The sequence below is a fragment of the Mastacembelus armatus genome, chromosome 11, assembly GCF_900324485.2.
Source record: "Mastacembelus armatus chromosome 11, fMasArm1.2, whole genome shotgun sequence".
Classification (NCBI taxonomy): Eukaryota; Metazoa; Chordata; class Actinopteri; order Synbranchiformes; family Mastacembelidae; genus Mastacembelus; species Mastacembelus armatus.
In genome coordinates, this window is record NC_046643.1 from 10,449,995 (window position 1) to 10,467,596 (window position 17,602).

The 17,602-nt window shown below is 40.4% G+C and overlaps 1 protein-coding gene across 3 annotated transcripts; it reads right to left on the minus strand.

Moving 5' to 3' along the window:
- Window positions 1-11,172: 11,172 nt before the first annotated feature.
- On the minus strand, window positions 11,173-17,479 carry mrpl3 (mitochondrial ribosomal protein L3). Of its 3 annotated transcripts, none has more exons than XM_026299525.1 (10): window positions 17,273-17,479; window positions 15,687-15,868; window positions 15,501-15,592; window positions 14,983-15,081; window positions 13,606-13,705; window positions 13,427-13,487; window positions 13,079-13,190; window positions 12,891-12,968; window positions 12,719-12,796; window positions 11,173-11,429 (listed from the first exon to the last, which is right to left on the minus strand). In XM_026299525.1, exons 1-10 carry the CDS (start codon window positions 17,347-17,349, stop codon window positions 11,280-11,282), a joined length of 1,029 nt encoding a protein of 342 aa, XP_026155310.1. In that variant the 5' UTR covers window positions 17,350-17,479; the 3' UTR covers window positions 11,173-11,279. The 3 variants fall into 3 exon arrangements, with proteins under 3 accessions (XP_026155310.1, XP_026155312.1, XP_026155311.1); XM_026299527.1 differs by lacking the exon at window positions 17,273-17,479 and adding an exon at window positions 16,103-16,230; XM_026299526.1 differs by lacking the exon at window positions 12,719-12,796.
- Window positions 17,480-17,602: the final 123 nt, after the last annotated feature.

Genomic DNA, 17,602 nt, shown 5'->3' on the forward strand with positions numbered 1-17,602 from the left:
TGTCTCTTTTCCTATTTATCCAGACCTTCCCCTTACCTCTGCCTTTCCCGCCTTACTGTCTCTCCCTGCCCGCATGCATTGGTGTTACATACAAAAAGTGTCTGAAAACGTAATATTTGCTAAAGAAGTATGTGGAAATCAAGTGAAACTGTATTTGAGAAATATTAATGTTTGACATTGCTAATAAGTGGATATGTCTAGATTACACAAGGTCAAAGTAATAGCTTGGAGTTGATATTTGAATCTATATACATATATATGCTGTGTCTTGGTTTTCAATGTAATTTATAATACTTTAATGTACTTGAGGTTCTTTTGTACTTTTTTTGGTATACATGGAGGATTATAGCTCACAGTTGTTGAATAAATCTTTTTAATTTAATCCAGCTTGCTCCTGTGTGTTGCTATGAGCTCTGCTTACCCTCCAGACTCTCTCTCTTTCTCGCGCTGTTTTTCTCTGCATGTCTCCTCATTATGAAGCTAACTACTGCCCAACTGCTTCCATGCTAATAATAACTGAACGCACGGCTGCCCCTGCTTTTGTGCTACAGTAGGCTGCTCACAGATTATGCTAAACACACAATAGTGACCGTGTGCCCATTCAGCACCACGGACAGCTCTCCAACTTCTATAGAAGCCACTATGAGAGATTGGTACTTTTATACCAAAAATATGTTTTCTTGCACAAATTTCAACTTCTAATATTCAATCCTTTAACGTTACATATGTTCACACTTAAACACACATACATCATTGGTTTTCCTGTATCTGTGGATGAATTGCTGAATGGGCCTGCTGGTTAAAGGCACAAGGATCTTACCTGCATTGCACCTTTCAAATAGTGTCAATTTAAAGTTTATTTATATAAAGCAAATAAATGTGTTAGAAGAACATTTAATATCCTGACATGAATGAAATAAAAATTTCAGTAAAATAAAATTAGATAAAAAATAACATAACATAAAACACAGAAAAGCATCACATATTATAAAGTGCAGTTTAGTGCAGCAATAAAATGATGGTTGAAGTTGTGGAACAGATAATCAGAAAGCTGGTAGTATTTGTGTGCAGCTACCAGCAGATTCATAAAAGCTGTAGTAAAGTAACTGAAATATGTTTGACGCATGAGTAACTCTGTTTTAAATACGTGTAACTGGCATTACAGATTTTCTTTGATGACTTTCTGTAATATTTTATATTGTATGTTGTAGTAGTTTGTATCATGTCCATGGAGAAGTGTGTGAGTGTGGATTTGATGATTTATATGGTACTGTGTATCTCAAATATCAGCAAAACCCCAAAACCAAAACCCTAAAATTATAGTTCTGTATAAAAACCTCATTGTACCCTGCCTGCTAGGCGCCAAAGAGCAGATAGACTGGTGATGACTAGATGTTGAACACAGTGGAGCTAAAGAACCAGGTATTTCTCTCAGGAGTTGGTAGAACCCAAAACAGGCATAAAATGAGAGCAAATATTGGATATTCATTTCAAAAACATAACTCCAAATGAACGATGATGTTGCTCCATGCCCTCTGGTTATGTAAATGAATAAAAGTATGCTAGGAAGTCATAGTAACTGAAAAGGTGGGTGTCTTTTCATTGCTGTGGATGCTAAAATGAAGCAAATCAGTTATTGCTATGTTAAGATAGATATCAAATCTCTGCTCAGAAACTCAATGTCTGAAAATCCATTTGTGTGTATTGGTGTGTGTGTGTCTTTATTTCATTATTTTGCCTCTATGACTCTCCCTACATTGTTGCATCCTTCTCTACTTGCCATATTTCCACATCAGGATGGGGTCACTATCGGCCTAGAAGTGCTCCTCCCCAGAGAGGCCAAGCTCCACACAGACACCAGCTCACCCCTTCAGTATGATGTCTTCCTCTACAAGGTAGCCAACAATGGAGACTCTGCCTCTCACAGCCAAGCTCCTCTCGCTCATGGCACCAACTCTTGCTCTAGCTCTCATCTGGTTCCCAAATCACCAAAGTCACCTAGAATGCCTAACACACCCAAGACCCCTCAGTCATCCAGGGTGCCTAAGTCACCAAAATCGCCCAGACACACCAAGGAGGTCCCACCCAGCAGCCACAAACCCTTATCTGGAAGGCATTCCTCTCCTGGCCATCATAGGTCGCCTGGACGTCACCCATCACTCAGTCGACACTCTGCACCTGGGTGTTATTCTTCCCCCACCTGCTATCCATCTTCCCAACACTCTCCTTCCCAGCACAAATACATGCCCACCGCTAGCTCCACCCCACCCCAGTTACGCCACACTGGAGGTTGCGCTCAAGATCCTGGGACTGGGAGAGGGTCCCAGAGTGGACACATTCGTCCATCCCCCTCTTCACCTCATCTTACCCAGCCTCCTCCATCACCTTGCAAGATGAAGTACAGCCCAGTCAGCACCCGATCCCTGCCACCGCTCTCCTGACCAGGTCACACCCAGTATAACTCAGTGTCCATGCATACCAACACACAAACTTTTATCATAATCTAATCTACCCAGTGATCTGATCATCATGACTCTAACTCTTTCATTAGTGATTCATAGCTCATTTATCCATCATCCATTTTTGCACTGCCCATTTTTATACCCAGAGCACAAGAACAGCACCTGGTCCTGGTCCATGGAGCCGGAAAACCATCACTGGGACAACTCCACATACACTAACCTCACTCAAACACAGTTAAATCACTGTGTAGTCAGTGCAGCTGTACATTCACACCTTCATGTAAAAACAATCTCTCAAAGCTCAGGTGACTGCTCACACAAGCACAAAATGAACCACTACATGTGAACACTATGGTGCCAATGTCTGAGACTGCTGAGGGTAATGTTCATAAAAGTTTCATAGAGGTTTGCTACAGTAGCTCTAGTTTTATCAATGGTTTATATAAATCTTTTCTTATTCAGTGTATATGATTATTTGATGTTTTCACAGGCATTTTGTTATGTTTTTCATGTTTGTAATCCTCAATAAATACATGATATAACAAAAAATGCTTTATTGTGTTGTGAAGATGGGAAAAGCTGAACAGAAAAAAATGGAACAAAGACCAAAAGAGACAGCGAGGGTAGAAGGAATAAAGAATGAGGATTTGTCTTTTCTAATTTTAGTGCAGCCAAGCATGTTAAAAAAATATGAGGAACTCTGCTACCCCCTTGTGGACAATGCAGGTATTCAAACTTTAACACATTAATTACAGAGTCCCACGGTAGTTACACAACAACATCTATCAAAACATTTGCTAACATTAGCCACAATAATGATGTTATTATTCTATATGAATGCTTTTGTAATGAGAAGAGAAGTCAAGTACAGCTTGAATGCTCAGCTAAAATCATAACTGACTCTTCCTTTTTGTAATCAAACAATGTCAAATCAAATGGAAGAAAAAATGTTCAGCAGGGAAACAAATAATCTTAATTTTCTGGTAAAGGGCTACAGAGGACAGAGAACCACGATGGTAAAGTGAGGCCCGGGTGTAAGGGGGCCCTGGAGCTCATCTACAAAATATCTCAGAAAGAAACAACAACCACAATGAAATACAATGCAACTACAATTAAGAGACAAAAAAAAAAAATAACCAAGAGATGCAAAATGTCTTTACGGTGACACACAATGACAATACCTCTGTGGACGCTGTGTGTTCTGCATCTCTTTGTAGATATTTTTACATATTTTTCTGTTGGCTCTATGGTGTGTCTTTGTCTTTGAACCCTCAGGCTGCCCTGTAGGTCCATTCAGTGGTCCGTCCATGATGCCATTAAAGACTAGTCAACTGGAAGAACATTGTTTCTATGATAACCTGCATTTTACATGCCCTTTTTTTTTCCAGAATCAAAAATCTTTTGATTCATAAATTCAATTGAGAGTCATTTTGACCACGACCCAGTTAACCTTGATGGCATATAACATGGCAGCACTGTGACATGAGGCAGAGAGATTATGAGGAGATTTGACCCTTTAGTCTCACATCTCTCCCATAAGGACTTGGAGACCTCTAAAGCTCAGAGCTGAGCTGGTCAGAGTCTCTGCTCCAGGCTAACTGGAGGGCAGGTGCCTGGGGTCTTTCTGTGTGGAGTTTGCATATTCTCCCTGTGTCTGCATGGGTTTTCTCTTGATACTCCAGCTTACTCCCACAGTCCTGGGTCATGCAGTTTGAATTTAGGCTAAGTGGTGACTCTAAATTGCCTGTAGTTGTGAATGTTAATGTGTTTCTTTGTCTCTATGTGTCAGTGCAGTGACAGACTGGTGATCTGTCCAGGGTGTACTTGCACAATGTCAGCTGGGATCAGCTCCAGCCCAACCTATGTGACTATGAATGGATGGATGGATGGACTAAGCTATGTGCAATCACACTGGGTCCATATTTCATATGGCCCCTACGGACAAGGCGCATACAAAAGTAAAAGCACAAACATTAAGAAAACCCATTGCAATTCCAAAAACCCAGGCATCATCAATAAAAATAAATATACAATTGCATATGCAACTAATACCATAAATAACAGCAATAGCAATTCCTCAATAAGCTGTGCAATTTGATGTTTACATGATCTTAATGACACAAAGTGTTTGGGAGTATTTTTGGGACCAACAAATCTGAAATGTTCAAAGAAATAAAGAAATAAAGCTAATAAAACACTTATACTTTGTATACTAGCAGCAAGTGGTGACATTTTTTAGGAAATGTTGCAACATTCCTTACTTGTACAATATGACAGTGGAAGTGTCTGGTGTATAACAATGTAACCAGAGGCTTTCAACAAACCTGCCTAGTTCTCAAGTTTAACTTTGCTAAAGTCACTGTTAGTCTTATGGCAGTAATTTATGTTTCCACACCAGTTATTGTCCATGGAAGCCTATTTTCAGCCTGGTACTCAATGTTTTCATGGATCCAGTCAGTGAAAGGCTGCAGGGGAATTTCAGCACCATGGACAGAGACCAAGGCCTGCACTAGCAGTAGGCTGACTCTCCACCTTCCTTTATTTCATCAATAATTAGTTCTGTCATTCACCAGATGAGTGAAATACTGAAATCCTCTTAGCAAAACCTTGTGTGATTCTTTGACTTTGAGTAATAATAAATCCTGTGTAATAAATAGTCTTCTCTGAGTACTGTTTCTTCTTCACACCCTTTTTAATGGGCAGCGATTCCCTACTGTCCCTATTTCCTGACAGAGAGTGTCTGTTCTAGCTCAAAAGGCATTAAGATCCAATCAGCTATAGGCCACAGTAGCACAATAGCTGCTCCAGTCTCCCTTGAGGTGCACTCACTGATCATGCTGAAGCTCCTACAATGCTGTCCTGCAGGCTAAAACGTCAGGAGTGCTCTGTAAGTTTGCTCCAGAACATTAAAAAAATCATTCTGGTGTAACCTTGAAGGGCCATTTGCTTATACCCGGCAGGAAAAATCCCCTTACCCTTTGCAAAAAGTTCCCAAAACTACAAATTGTCTTCTGGAAGATGTTATTGTGCCAAACTCAGAGATATGACTGATATAGCAGAAACACAACCTATATACTTTCAAGATAACAATTTAACACAATAATATTTATTTCCTCTGTCTCACTGTGTGTGTGTGTGTGTGTGTGTGTGCAGCTCCTGTATGAACCACTGAGTGGCAGTGTTGTCCCACTGTCTGACTTGCACTGCTACTGTATGTACAGATAAGACCTGCTGGCACTTTGAAACCACTGATCTGCATCTTCATTAGCATTCACTCTGTGTCGACTAAAGGAATGTGTGCTGATTCAACATGATACTGTGATAATTGATATTGTTATCATGTAGTATATATCAGGATGATGCCAGGCATGTTCAAAGCTTTGCATGGGATGAGCTGGGATAGTGTGGATGGACATTTGTGCAGGCCTGGGCGGATACCATGTGAGTGAGTGTGTTTGTGTGTGTGAACTCCTATTGTCATTAGGCAGCTTCATTACCGCCTCTTTAAGGAATGCTATAGTATTTTTGCTGACCCAAAACAGATGCAGACACACACACACACATGCACACGCACGCGCACACACACACACACACACACACACACACACACACACACACACACACACGCATCTCCTGAGATGCTTTCAAAGCAGACGAAGGTTTTAAGAATGAGTGAAATCCTCACACAATTAATTGAATTGACTGCTTTTCCATAGAAAACCAATTAGATTCTTTTTTTTTGAAACAGCTTTGACTCTTCTGTTGTATTTAGTGTCACCAGCTCAAGAAAAGGTGATGAAAAACATGAGAGTTAAAAATATTGTGTCTGTCTGTCTACTCTGCACAGGCTATTATTAATCAGTATAATCTGGATAATTGCATGGAGTTGCTGTTTCTATTGTTCACCCTCAACAGATACACAAATCCTGCTTTGCTTTGCTTTGAGGTTTCAAAATGATGCTTTTAAATGTATTTAACTTCTCACAATATTAAACCCCCACCAACACGACTTTCTCTCTCCCTCTCTCTTTGTGTGTCTTGCCTTTGTGTCAGCTCCTCTCTGTGAGTCAGGCTAAATGGCTTTCTATTCAGAAATGAGAAATGTCATCACTTTCTGTGTGTGTAGGTGTATGCAAGAGAGGAGAATGTGTACCTTTGAGGAAATGAGAAGGTGAAATTCACTACACTCAAAACACTAAAATATAGAAGTTAGTGGCGTCCAGTCACACGGTCAATATTTGTTTAAAGTGCATTTTTGACACAAATGTTTACAAGCCTCCACTGTAAAGCACATAGCACATAACTCTACCTACGTCCTTCCGTACCACTGAGTTTGTGTGTGTGTGTGTGTGTGTGTGTGTGTGTGTGTGTGCTTTGGGTGAACTGACCCTTTCATACACATGCACATACACCTCTGCACTCAGATAATGTTAGATTAACCTGCTCCTGGAGTTTTAAAGGTCAGACAGGAAGAGTTAACCTCTTTCAAAATATAATCCTGACTTCGGTCTCCTCTTCCTCTCGTCTTTCTCTCCTCTCTTTTTTAAGTCTCTCCTGCTTCTCCCCCTTTTGCTGCTGTCATTCTGTTTTTCACCTGCAGTAATATCCCTATCTTTTTACCCCCCCCCCCCCACTCCTGCCCTCATCCCATGGCTTCCATATTGATTTACTCGATATCCTGTGGTTACATTCTTGTGGCGAAGGTTTCCGGCTGAAAACCGCTGACATTTACCTTGCAATCACAGCACAGCTCATTTAAACTGCACAAAATACTGCTCGCTTTTACAGTGCATGTGAAAGTTAAAGGATGATTGCAGCCGTTTTGAACATCAATGTGAACCACATTGCTATATCTAAGAAAAGTGAGTCAAAGGCTTGAGTGATTATAAGCATCTAAGAACATGTATAAACATGCTTGTCTATATTTGTCCCCAAAGTTTCCCACCTTCTTGTTTCCTCAATTGGTCCTTGTTACCATGGAGATGCATTAGATTCAAGGTGGGCTTTAATTGAGGGGAAAACCAAGAGACACAAAGATACAATGAAAAGTAATGAAAAGACTGCTTTCTGGAAGGTCACATAAGTAGAAGCAATGTGCACACACACACAAATATCTGAGGGCAGGTTAGGGACACCTGTGGTGAAGATGATGGGGACCCAAAGGCTGCACCCTGTTCTCACCCAGGGGTGCTGGGAGGAAGGAACCCGAATTTACCAGCGCGTGGGTGGGTGGCATCACACGCAAACACACACACCGATGAGACGCAGGTGTGTACTACTGGGAGGGGCTAGGCGCAGCAGGATCACCGGTAGTGAGGGATGTGAGATTGTGCACGTAATTAATCAGCAGGGTTCTTCTCTCTTTCCCCATTTAGTCCTGAAAAAGGCCTCACACTGTAAATATAAATATCTATCTATATCTTGAATAAATATATGTACATAATTTGAAAACTGAAATGAGCAATGCAGCTCCTAGGAACAAAAATGTGTCATGGCAAAACATTATGCAGTACATGATGCAGTGCAAGAACTCCAGTGAGTCAATTCACAATATTCTAATCTCCAAATGTTACTCGGGCGCCTGTGTTTGCAGAGGGTGATTAAATCCCCTAATAAAAAATAACGAATCTGGTGAAAAGATTACTTCAATTTATTGCTTGTGTTAATTGCTGTTACAGCTCTAATGAACACTGTATAATATCATTGCCTGCCAATATAAGTCAGTGTGAAATTGCATTAACAATCTCCCATTTCATTTTCTCCTTCTCTCCCACTTAGTGACTTGCTCCTGTCACTGTAGTCTTGTAACTGGCTGTCTGACTGAGATAGTTAATGTGTTCAAGAACCAGCTGTCCCTCAAATAACACACTCAATAATTCATATTGCAAGGCCCAGGGAGATGTGTGTGTGTATGTGTGTGTGTGTGTGTGTGTGTGTGTGTGTGTGTGTGTGTGTGTGTTGAGATCAGGGCCAGTTCAACAGTTTTTGAGTAAACTCGGCAAGGAAGTAGGAACATAAGCGCTGACGTGTCTTAGAGAACCTTTGCTTGTTAAGGAGGCAATCAAAGAAAGTGTGTGTGTGTATTTGTGTGTGCTATAGCAACAGTTACAGCAGGTGTGTGTGTGTGTGTGTGTGTGTGTGTGCAAAGCAATCGGAGAGAGGCTGTGTATATGTGTGTGTATGTCCTCTTTGCTAATGGAAATCAGATCTCTCATGTGTTGAGCCAGCAGAAGTAGAGCAGTAGATCCATCTTGTCAGGTTCAGGGTAAAAATCAGCAGGCCGACCTTGACTCAGACACTCCAAGTACTCTCTCTAAAATGTTTCGATTCAGCCCAAACTTGGCCGAACTCTTTTAATTAGCAAATGCAAATGTATTTGGGGGATAGATATTAAGGAAAGGATTATTTACAGGAAAACAAATGAATGGGGTTAGTGGGATCACTTATCTAGATTTGCTGTATTTAAATATATAGATTTGCAAATATGTGTGTTTTCCACTGACTCCCATGAACTGCTGCCTTAATGGAAATGTCATGAAATTTGTTTCTTGCTCCCACAACATCTGCTGCATTTAGGTGCTGCAGGTCAAGTCAACGTTTGCCAAAACAGGTCTTCAAAAGCAAACTGCTTGCTTAGTGATTCATGACTGCTGACCATAAAAACACAAACTTTTTCCTTTCTAAACTGTCTTAACACAGTGTCTTTGCACGGTGCCATGTAAAAAACACAATAGTGCTTAGTCAATGTAAAATTAGCTGATCAGTTGATCGCCTGAAAATTAATTAAAGAAATCTTGCTTAGAGAGGATTGAATTACCTTCATTCAACAAAATTACAAAAATTCTTCTGGTTCTAAGAGCTTATTGTGAATATCTCTGATAATCAGCAGAACAATCACTAATGAAGGTAAGTTAGTTCCAGCCCTAGATGACATGAATGTTTTTTGCATTCGTCAATTTGTAGATTAATGTGAAATTCACAGGACATATTCATGTTCCCCTAAAGATGATTTTCATTTCTGTAATCTCTGCTTTTCATATAGAACCATCAACGGGCCAAAACGTCAAAACTTAAACTTGGAGACATTCCCATCAGCCCCAGCTAACACCTGATTTGTACTAATAAGTGTTAACTGGCGAATGTTGATGATGATGGAAGCAACATCAGGAAGATGTTAATCTCATTTGAGGCATGTTAGCATGATGATGTTAGCATTGAACAGGCCCAAAGTAAATCCTCACAGAGCTGCAGCAGCATAGATTGAGACTCTGAGACCTGATTTGGACTCTGCCACTGGTGTTTGAAAGCACTTTAATGTGGTAAACCAGTAGCTCAGAGTAAGATGCTGATATCCGATTGTTCTGGGTCTCCTTAAACTATTATGGCATTAGCTATTTCTATTTATTTATTTATTTATTTGTTTTTCTATCTCATGCAAGCACCCACACAGTAAGCTAACAATCCTCAGCTGAATCAGAGGAGACCACAGCTACAGACGCTGGGCTGGATTTTATTGTCTTTTTCTTTCTGCTCTGCTGCTTTAACAGGCAGAGACCCCCCCCATCCCCCCACTCCACCTCCTCTCATCCACCCCCACATGAGCCTGATGATGTGCAGACTCCACAGAGCAGGACTTTGAAACGATATCATTACCATTTCAAAGAACCTGCTGCTGCCTTATGGACCTACAAGCTGTGGCATGTTATATGGAGCAGGACGTTGCTTGTCACAAACTGCATCATCACCTAACGTCTTTTTATCTAAATGACACCGAGCTACTGTACGTTACGCATCCCCGAGCCTGCCGGCTCTTGTGTGTTGTTTCAATTAGGGGAAAGGCATCAGTTCTGAGTGTGTATTGTTGCAGGGTACCCTGTGAGGCTTGGCAGCATTTCAAACAAAGCCTTGTTTTTTCTGCTGTCAAATTATATAGCAGATATAGATCAGAGACCAAACCAGAGGGACTGAATCACATGCAGGCCTCTGAGGATACATTTACACTAAACAAGAGTCAAACACCTAAGAGAACATGATTCTCATTTGGTTATTTGTCGCCTAAAATGGGGAGGAGGGGTCCACACAGCGCAGGAGGGGATTTGTCAGCCCCTCCATCCCCCCAGCTTGAGATTTTTCTCATTTCAATACCACCGAACACAAACACACACACAGACTTAAGCGCCCAGTGGTTCCTGCTGCAACATTAATGTCCTCATTTATCCTCTTATGCACAAATGTCACCCTTTGTCAACCCCCCATAACTGTCTCTCCCTCTCTTCCCCATTTAGCTGCCCTCCACACCTTCAGCAGCTTGTCTCTCCACTTCCTCCCCTTTCTACTCCTTTGTATTTGTTTCTGTGCCTTCAGTTCCATTCATTCCTCCACCCCCTACATACCCTTTCCCTCCTCTGTCTGCATTCACCTAAGTCTTTCACTGTTTTCTGCAATTTATTGTATCCAGCTCACGCCCTCCCTCCCCCCTACTGCACATTTCCCCACCATTTCTTTCTGTCTCTTGTTTTATTTCACTGCCTTTTTTCCTCCTTTCTCGCTCTCAGCTTGGGGATCCTCTAATGACATCATCACTCCTACAGTTACCATGGTTTCGAGGGAAAGGGATCATAATAATTGTTTGGATCAAACAGACAGGGCTTCTTTATGCTCTTGTATCGCACACAGAAAATGAAATAAAAAATAAACAAGAGGGTCTTAAGACATTTGAAGGAATCACACTTTATTACAGGATCCAGATACGTTATGGGGGTATAAGTGTAAAAGTAATGTATGCAAGTGTGTGTGTCCGTGTGTGTGTGCAAGAGATCAGGATAGTGTTAATGATGGCTCTGTGTGAATGAACAAGTTGTCGTCATACAGGTCTTCATCCAGGTCGCCTTCCTCTTCAGTAAAGTAAGTAGGGAAAGGAGGGTTGAGTAATGTGGAGCTCCTGGTTGGCAGCACAGTATCTCTTACCTGAAAAACACACACACACACACACACACACACACACACACACACACACTTATAACAATAGGTCTGAGGACAGTCTCATCTTAGGTGCTGAAAGAGTCAAAAGACAAACTGTTGCTAATAACTTTGATAACTGTTCTCAAATTGGAGGATTTAATAGTTTTCTCTTTTGATTGATTCAAAATGACATCTTTTGGATCTTGGATCTTTAGGAAAATCACCCACCATTATTATACCATTTATGATCCTTTTAATATGCTGTAATGGCACGTTACATTCTTAAAAAATGCTTCTACAAAGCTACTGTTTGACTACACTGTTAACACATACACTCGCTCAAAAGATGTTTCCAATTAACTGGGACTGACATCTTGAGGATGACAATTTTATTTCAACAAATCATGAACAAAATAGGCCTTTTTTTTTTTTTTTTAAGTATTTAATAAAATTTGTGCCATTCATTCTTTCGAACAGTTTTCAACCTGGTTAAACGCACCAACCCTGCAATGGCTCTGTGTCCTCACTAGACCATGACAACCAATATGACTTGGCTAAATGATTAATCAATTTACCAAAAATGTCATCAACAGATCAGTCAATAATGAAATTTATCACTTGCAGCTCTAGTTTTACTTGTAATCAATAAAACATATTTGTTCCTCATTTACACAGAAACATTAGGGCTGCCCACAAGAGCAATAACAAATAATAATGAATAAGCATTATTAACCTGCATATGTACCCTTTAGGGTAATTTGGAGTGGATCCAGGTGTGTGTGTGTGTGTGAGAGAGAGAGAGAGAGAGAGAGAGAGAGAGAGAGAAGGAGAGCTGAGCTGGGTGAAATACAAAGCTCATTTGTATTCATTATCGCTTGTCTGCAAAACAAATAATAAGCTGCGGGTGTGTCTGCACACATACATCCGCACACATGTAAGGTGTGCACAACATGCTGAGTATGGAGATGGATGGTGCAGATATAACTAATATCATTAAGATACACTATAATTTTCCTCACAGTAAATACAATATGCACACACACACACACACACACACACACACACACACACACACACACACACACACAGACACACAGACACACACACACACACAGACACACAGACACACAATGCTGATCTAGCACAGTGTTGATGAAGATGGATCGCACTGTCTTGCAGACGTGACAGTGTTTTCACAAGTGCAAGGTCGCTCGTCCCTGTCAGAACACTAGGCATGCTGGGTTTGACCTTCGACTTTACACTTCACTGCTGAAAGTGTGCATGATTGTTTTTACCTTCACTAAGCAGTTTCTGTGGCCGGGGACAGAGCCGTTAACATACAGCACATTATACTTGGTATTGACTCTCCATATCTGAAGACAGAGAGACAGAGAGGGGGCAGATGAAAAAAAGAGTGAGGGTAAAAACTATCTCTGTGTGCGTTTGTCTTCTTGTAAGTGTGTGTACCTTCAGTCCATAGGCTGTGATGTAGATGTTGCCCATCATGCCAGGCATCTTCTTCCCTTTGAAAACTTTGGCTGGATCCTAGTCACAGAGGATCAAAGACACACATGCTCACTTTGCTGGATTATGAAGGCCAACTGTTCAATTCTGGCATGGATGAGTATCTTATACAGTTTTTGTGTGTGTCTTACCCCTCCAGGTCCAGAAGCTCCTGGCCTGCGATGTGTTTTGGTTTGGCCGTGGCTGGCTGGCTGACCTTTGAACCCCCATCGCTTCATTACACCTTGAAAACCCTTACCGATGCTACACACAAAAAAAAAAATAAACATATGAACTTGCTCATATTTTCAGATTACTTCCATGCTGACTTCTGGCACCAGAGGTTAATGAAATAAAAAGAGAAGTTTACAATTTCTTGGAAAGTCAAAAAATAATCTGTCTATGAAAAGTGATGCTGATGCGAAAAGGCCATGAAGTAGGAAAGGCAGCAGAGAAAGAGAGTGCCAGGGAGGAGGGAAAGCTGGCAGAACATAACTTACGATTTGGCTGTGACGTCCACAAACTGGCCTGGACGGAAATGTGCTGCATACAGAGGAGTGCCTGAACACACAACAAACAAGATAATATTACTAAACCAATATAAAAGAGTCTGTTGTGGAACATGGGAAGTTTAGAAAATGAGTATGGTTTTAATTATAAACTAATGCATTGTGTGTACCTGGCTTTATGAGGGCATTGTCTGTGACTTTAAAGGTGGTGACTTTCTGTTTTGGAGGCACGCCTGCATTCCTGAACATCTCCATCTCCTTTTCAGACCTCTGTAAGTCAAAAGTATCATGATGACAAGAGGGAAATGAAGTGGATAAAGTAAGAGCACTGAGCAGCAGTGGGAATTTGGCATTTTAAAATTAACTGTGGGCCTGTTGTGGCTGTACAGGAGCCAAACACACACACACTCTTGCCGGGCATATTCACGCACACTTGGCAGTGAGTGTCTCTGACATTTGCTTTCACTCGGCTCGCTCTCATCTCAGCCCCTCCAGTCACTTGACACTCTCTCTCTCCCCTTCTGTTGACTGAAAATCAGCTTGCCAAAGCTTCTCGCTCTGACAAACTCTGCCTCTGACTGAGGAGTGATGTGGCTGTGTGAGAGGGATTCAAAACAACTTCGACAAGAAACCCTTACAGCAATCCATCAAGAATCCATCAAGACCCAATGAATAAATTACACTTTGATTTATTCACCCATGTTCTTTTGTGTTTATCTAAAAGATGAATGCAAAATATAAAAGGAGAGATTCTACCTCATACACAGGTGTTTTTCTTAAAACTAACTTCCTTCAAACTGTCTGCCTTTTTTGTGGGTATTGTATTGTGGGTTCACAGAGCAAAGAGCTCGTACGCTGACTGTCTTGTCAAGGTTACATTTTTCTAGCTCTGAGAATCGAAGCAAGAATAAGACCTTGGAATATATTACAAACCTGAACATCAATTTTTAAATGAAGTGTGCTGTGAACTGTTTGGGGAGGGACATAGCTGCAGTGAAACCTGCCATGAGCTCAACACTACAGGAAAATAGCAAAATTCATTTATCTTTCCGTAAAGCTGTCACACACTAATTTGATTTTAACAGTATGAAATGCAGCCAGAACTAAAATGAGCCAAAGTGTTAGGTATGTACACTAGTGAACAGAGATTGAATCATTAATTATGTGTGACAAACACTGCTGATAACATTTTGATGTGGTAAAATGTTTTGGCACTAGCTGATTGATTGTGGCTGAGTGCTGAGAGTGGTATAATAAAAAATGACATTCTCACATGCTACAACTTAGTAAAAATCCAGAAAATACAAACAGAATATTACTGTTGCAGACCATGATTAATGAAGCTGACATTTATGTGCCACGAGAGCAGCCTGATTATAAATACCGGTGTCTCATCACCAAAAACACAGAAGTTTTTCATTATGCTTTTTCCCCTAAAATGTTTCTGTTTACAAAAGAACTTTTCCACTACACTCAAACCATTTTATGTTTCTGGAAATCAAGAATATGCCATTTCTGAGATGATAATTTTAACAGCAGTTTCTTACATAGAATGGTGATATGTTTTTTCCTCCTACAATGAGAGCAGCTGTATGTCCATCAAATTCCTCTTTGGACACAGACTTTAGTACATGGCAGTCCTGCACCTGGAAAAACAGATTTCAGGCTTAGATTAACAACCAGACGAGAGTATGAGTGCAGTATTTCATTTAATGATCATCTGTTTGCAACACTAAAAAGTACTCAAACATGCAATTAGATGAAAATTCCATGTTTTAAACATTTTTAGGTTTTGGTTTCTTTATTATTAGATTAGTCAATGAGATTCAAATGTTCTCTAAATAAACCAGATCAAATATCTCCTATTTGCACTGTGCTGTAAGGGAGGAGTGGATTGCTAAAGAACACAGAGGAGTAGCAATTACAAAATCTGATCAGTGTCTCCAGGCAAGATTTAAAGCTGTTCCTTTGCAGCTGTAGCTGGTTTGGTGCAAAGCTAAGGCCCAACAGAAAACATGACAGGTGTGTGTGTGTGTGTGTGTGTCTCTGTGTGTGTGTGAGTTACCTGTAACATGGTGACTACATGTCTTTCTCCTGTTTTCGTCCAGATGGGAGCCATCCCCAGCTTCACGGCAACTAATCCAACCCTTCGACTACCTGGGAACAGAATCAGATGAAAAGATGGTAAAACTGCGAGCCAACAGGAAGAGTACTCATTGTGAACACAGCTGTCACTAAGCGTGACACCTACCCTCGGCCCATTCATGTCGCTGCCAGGGCTCGTCTTTGAGTGGATTGAGTTTTTCAGCTGTCTGTCTTCTGTATTCCTCTGCTGCGGTCTTCCTCATGTACTGCTGGTTGTCTTCTGTGAGGTGCTCCTCAAACCATGTTGTGGTCTTCAGTGTCCTGATAGAACCTACAAATTGTGCAGGGCTGCAAGACAAAAGATTCAGGGTATCACGTACTGTCATTTACCTGGAAGACTGCCTTCCATTATCCATTTAGAGTAATAGTGGCCAAACACATACTCACAACTGTTTCCCAACAATACTAAAGCATTACTTAACACAAACACAAACACAAACGCACATGCACACACACACCACTTATTTATTGGGCTGGAAATAATGATTATTTTGCCACATCAATCAATGTTTACATTTTTACCTGAATTCCAAAGGAGTGACTTTTGACGCTTAGTTTGTTTGACAAACTTTCAGCAGCTACTTATTTACATATTGTAAGATGGCTGGACATTTCTGTTATTTTGACAAATGAATTAAATAATTATTAGAATTGTTGCTTAATTGTCTGAGGATCATCATTCCAGACCCAATTTATGTACACACTGAGTCACTTTATTAGTTACCAGTTTTTTTCCCTGCAGAAATAAAAAATAAAACTGAGTTAACCCTGGTGGCATTTTGTCATATTAAAGTCTTCCCACGTCTGCTTGATGGTTATCAACACATTACTCATCAGCAAACAATCACTTGACGTAGCAAACTAAAAACATCAGTGTTTCCATGCAATTACAATATAGAAATACCCAAATAATAATATGAGCTATGGCAAACAACCTGCACAAATGATAGAATATATTGATCATTAAAAGGTAATGACTAAATAATTTATTACAGACTCACAGTCCAGAATAATAAATAAACATACATACCTAACATTAAAGATATAAAGACATAAAAAAGATATCTCATAACTGACAAAGACACCTATACCAACGACTGATAACGAGATGCACTACATATAATGTTGGCCAAAGCCAAAATAATCTCATTTTCACATCTGTCCACACAACAAATAAATGTATACATGAGTTTTCTTAACACTGCTTGAAAAACATTGACTCATAAAGTCACAAAGAACTCACTAGCACTACGCCATCCAGAGCTCCTCTCATTATACACTACCTGATGTCTTCTCATGCTAACTTTTTAAAAACCTGTCCACAGGTGTGGACAGAACTGTACAAAATCCTTTAAAGAGGATCACAACACACACTAAACCTGAACTGTCTATAAATATATCACCATCATCAGACAAGTTATCAGTAAACAATGTCCAAGATTGTTTACTTTGTTACAAAAGCTATGATCATTACCTGCAAATTTAAACAAGTATTTTATGATTAACATGATTGAAAGCTTTATCAGATGAATTAGCTAATGAGTAACTCATACAGTCACCATAAGGACGCAATGGCTTTAACGTTACTGTAATGGCAACATTAAAACACTAGCAAATATTAGAGAGTCAGTGAATTAAACTGCAAAGCTCTCTGCATTGACATTAGCCTAACTAGCCTGTTAGCATTAGCACCTGTGAGCTGCCGCTGCTCGGAGACAGATGAGCGGAGCTCCCCGCTGAAGAACAAACCGACAGCTCCACGTCGCCATTTTGCTATTTAACGGGTCCGCTTATACATAAATATAAAAAACAACCACGGACAAAAAGGACACGGGCTCTCACGACATATGGACAGCCATGCCTGCGTTTTTGTCCCGTTCTAAATGTCACCCTCGAAACTTCCGGTACAGAACCAAAACACTTCCGCAGAATTGAGGATCATGTCAAAGGTTCCGCACAGCCACAGTTATAATTTTAAGTTTACCGCTTAACTTGCTGACCTATTAAACTTAATATGCACAA

Bases quoted from the DNA above. Each gene is read 5' to 3' on its own strand.
- mrpl3 (XM_026299525.1), bottom strand. From the start codon at position 17,349: ATGGCGACGTGGAGCTGTCGGTTTGTTCTTCAGCGGGGAGCTCCGCTC. The intron at 13,706-14,982 runs GTAAGAAACTGC...TTTGACTTACAG, and splicing joins AAAACATATCACCATTCTAT to AGGTCTGAAAAGGAGATGGA. The intron at 12,797-12,890 runs GTACACACACTT...CTCTGTCTTCAG, and splicing joins TCACAGCCTATGGACTGAAG to ATATGGAGAGTCAATACCAA.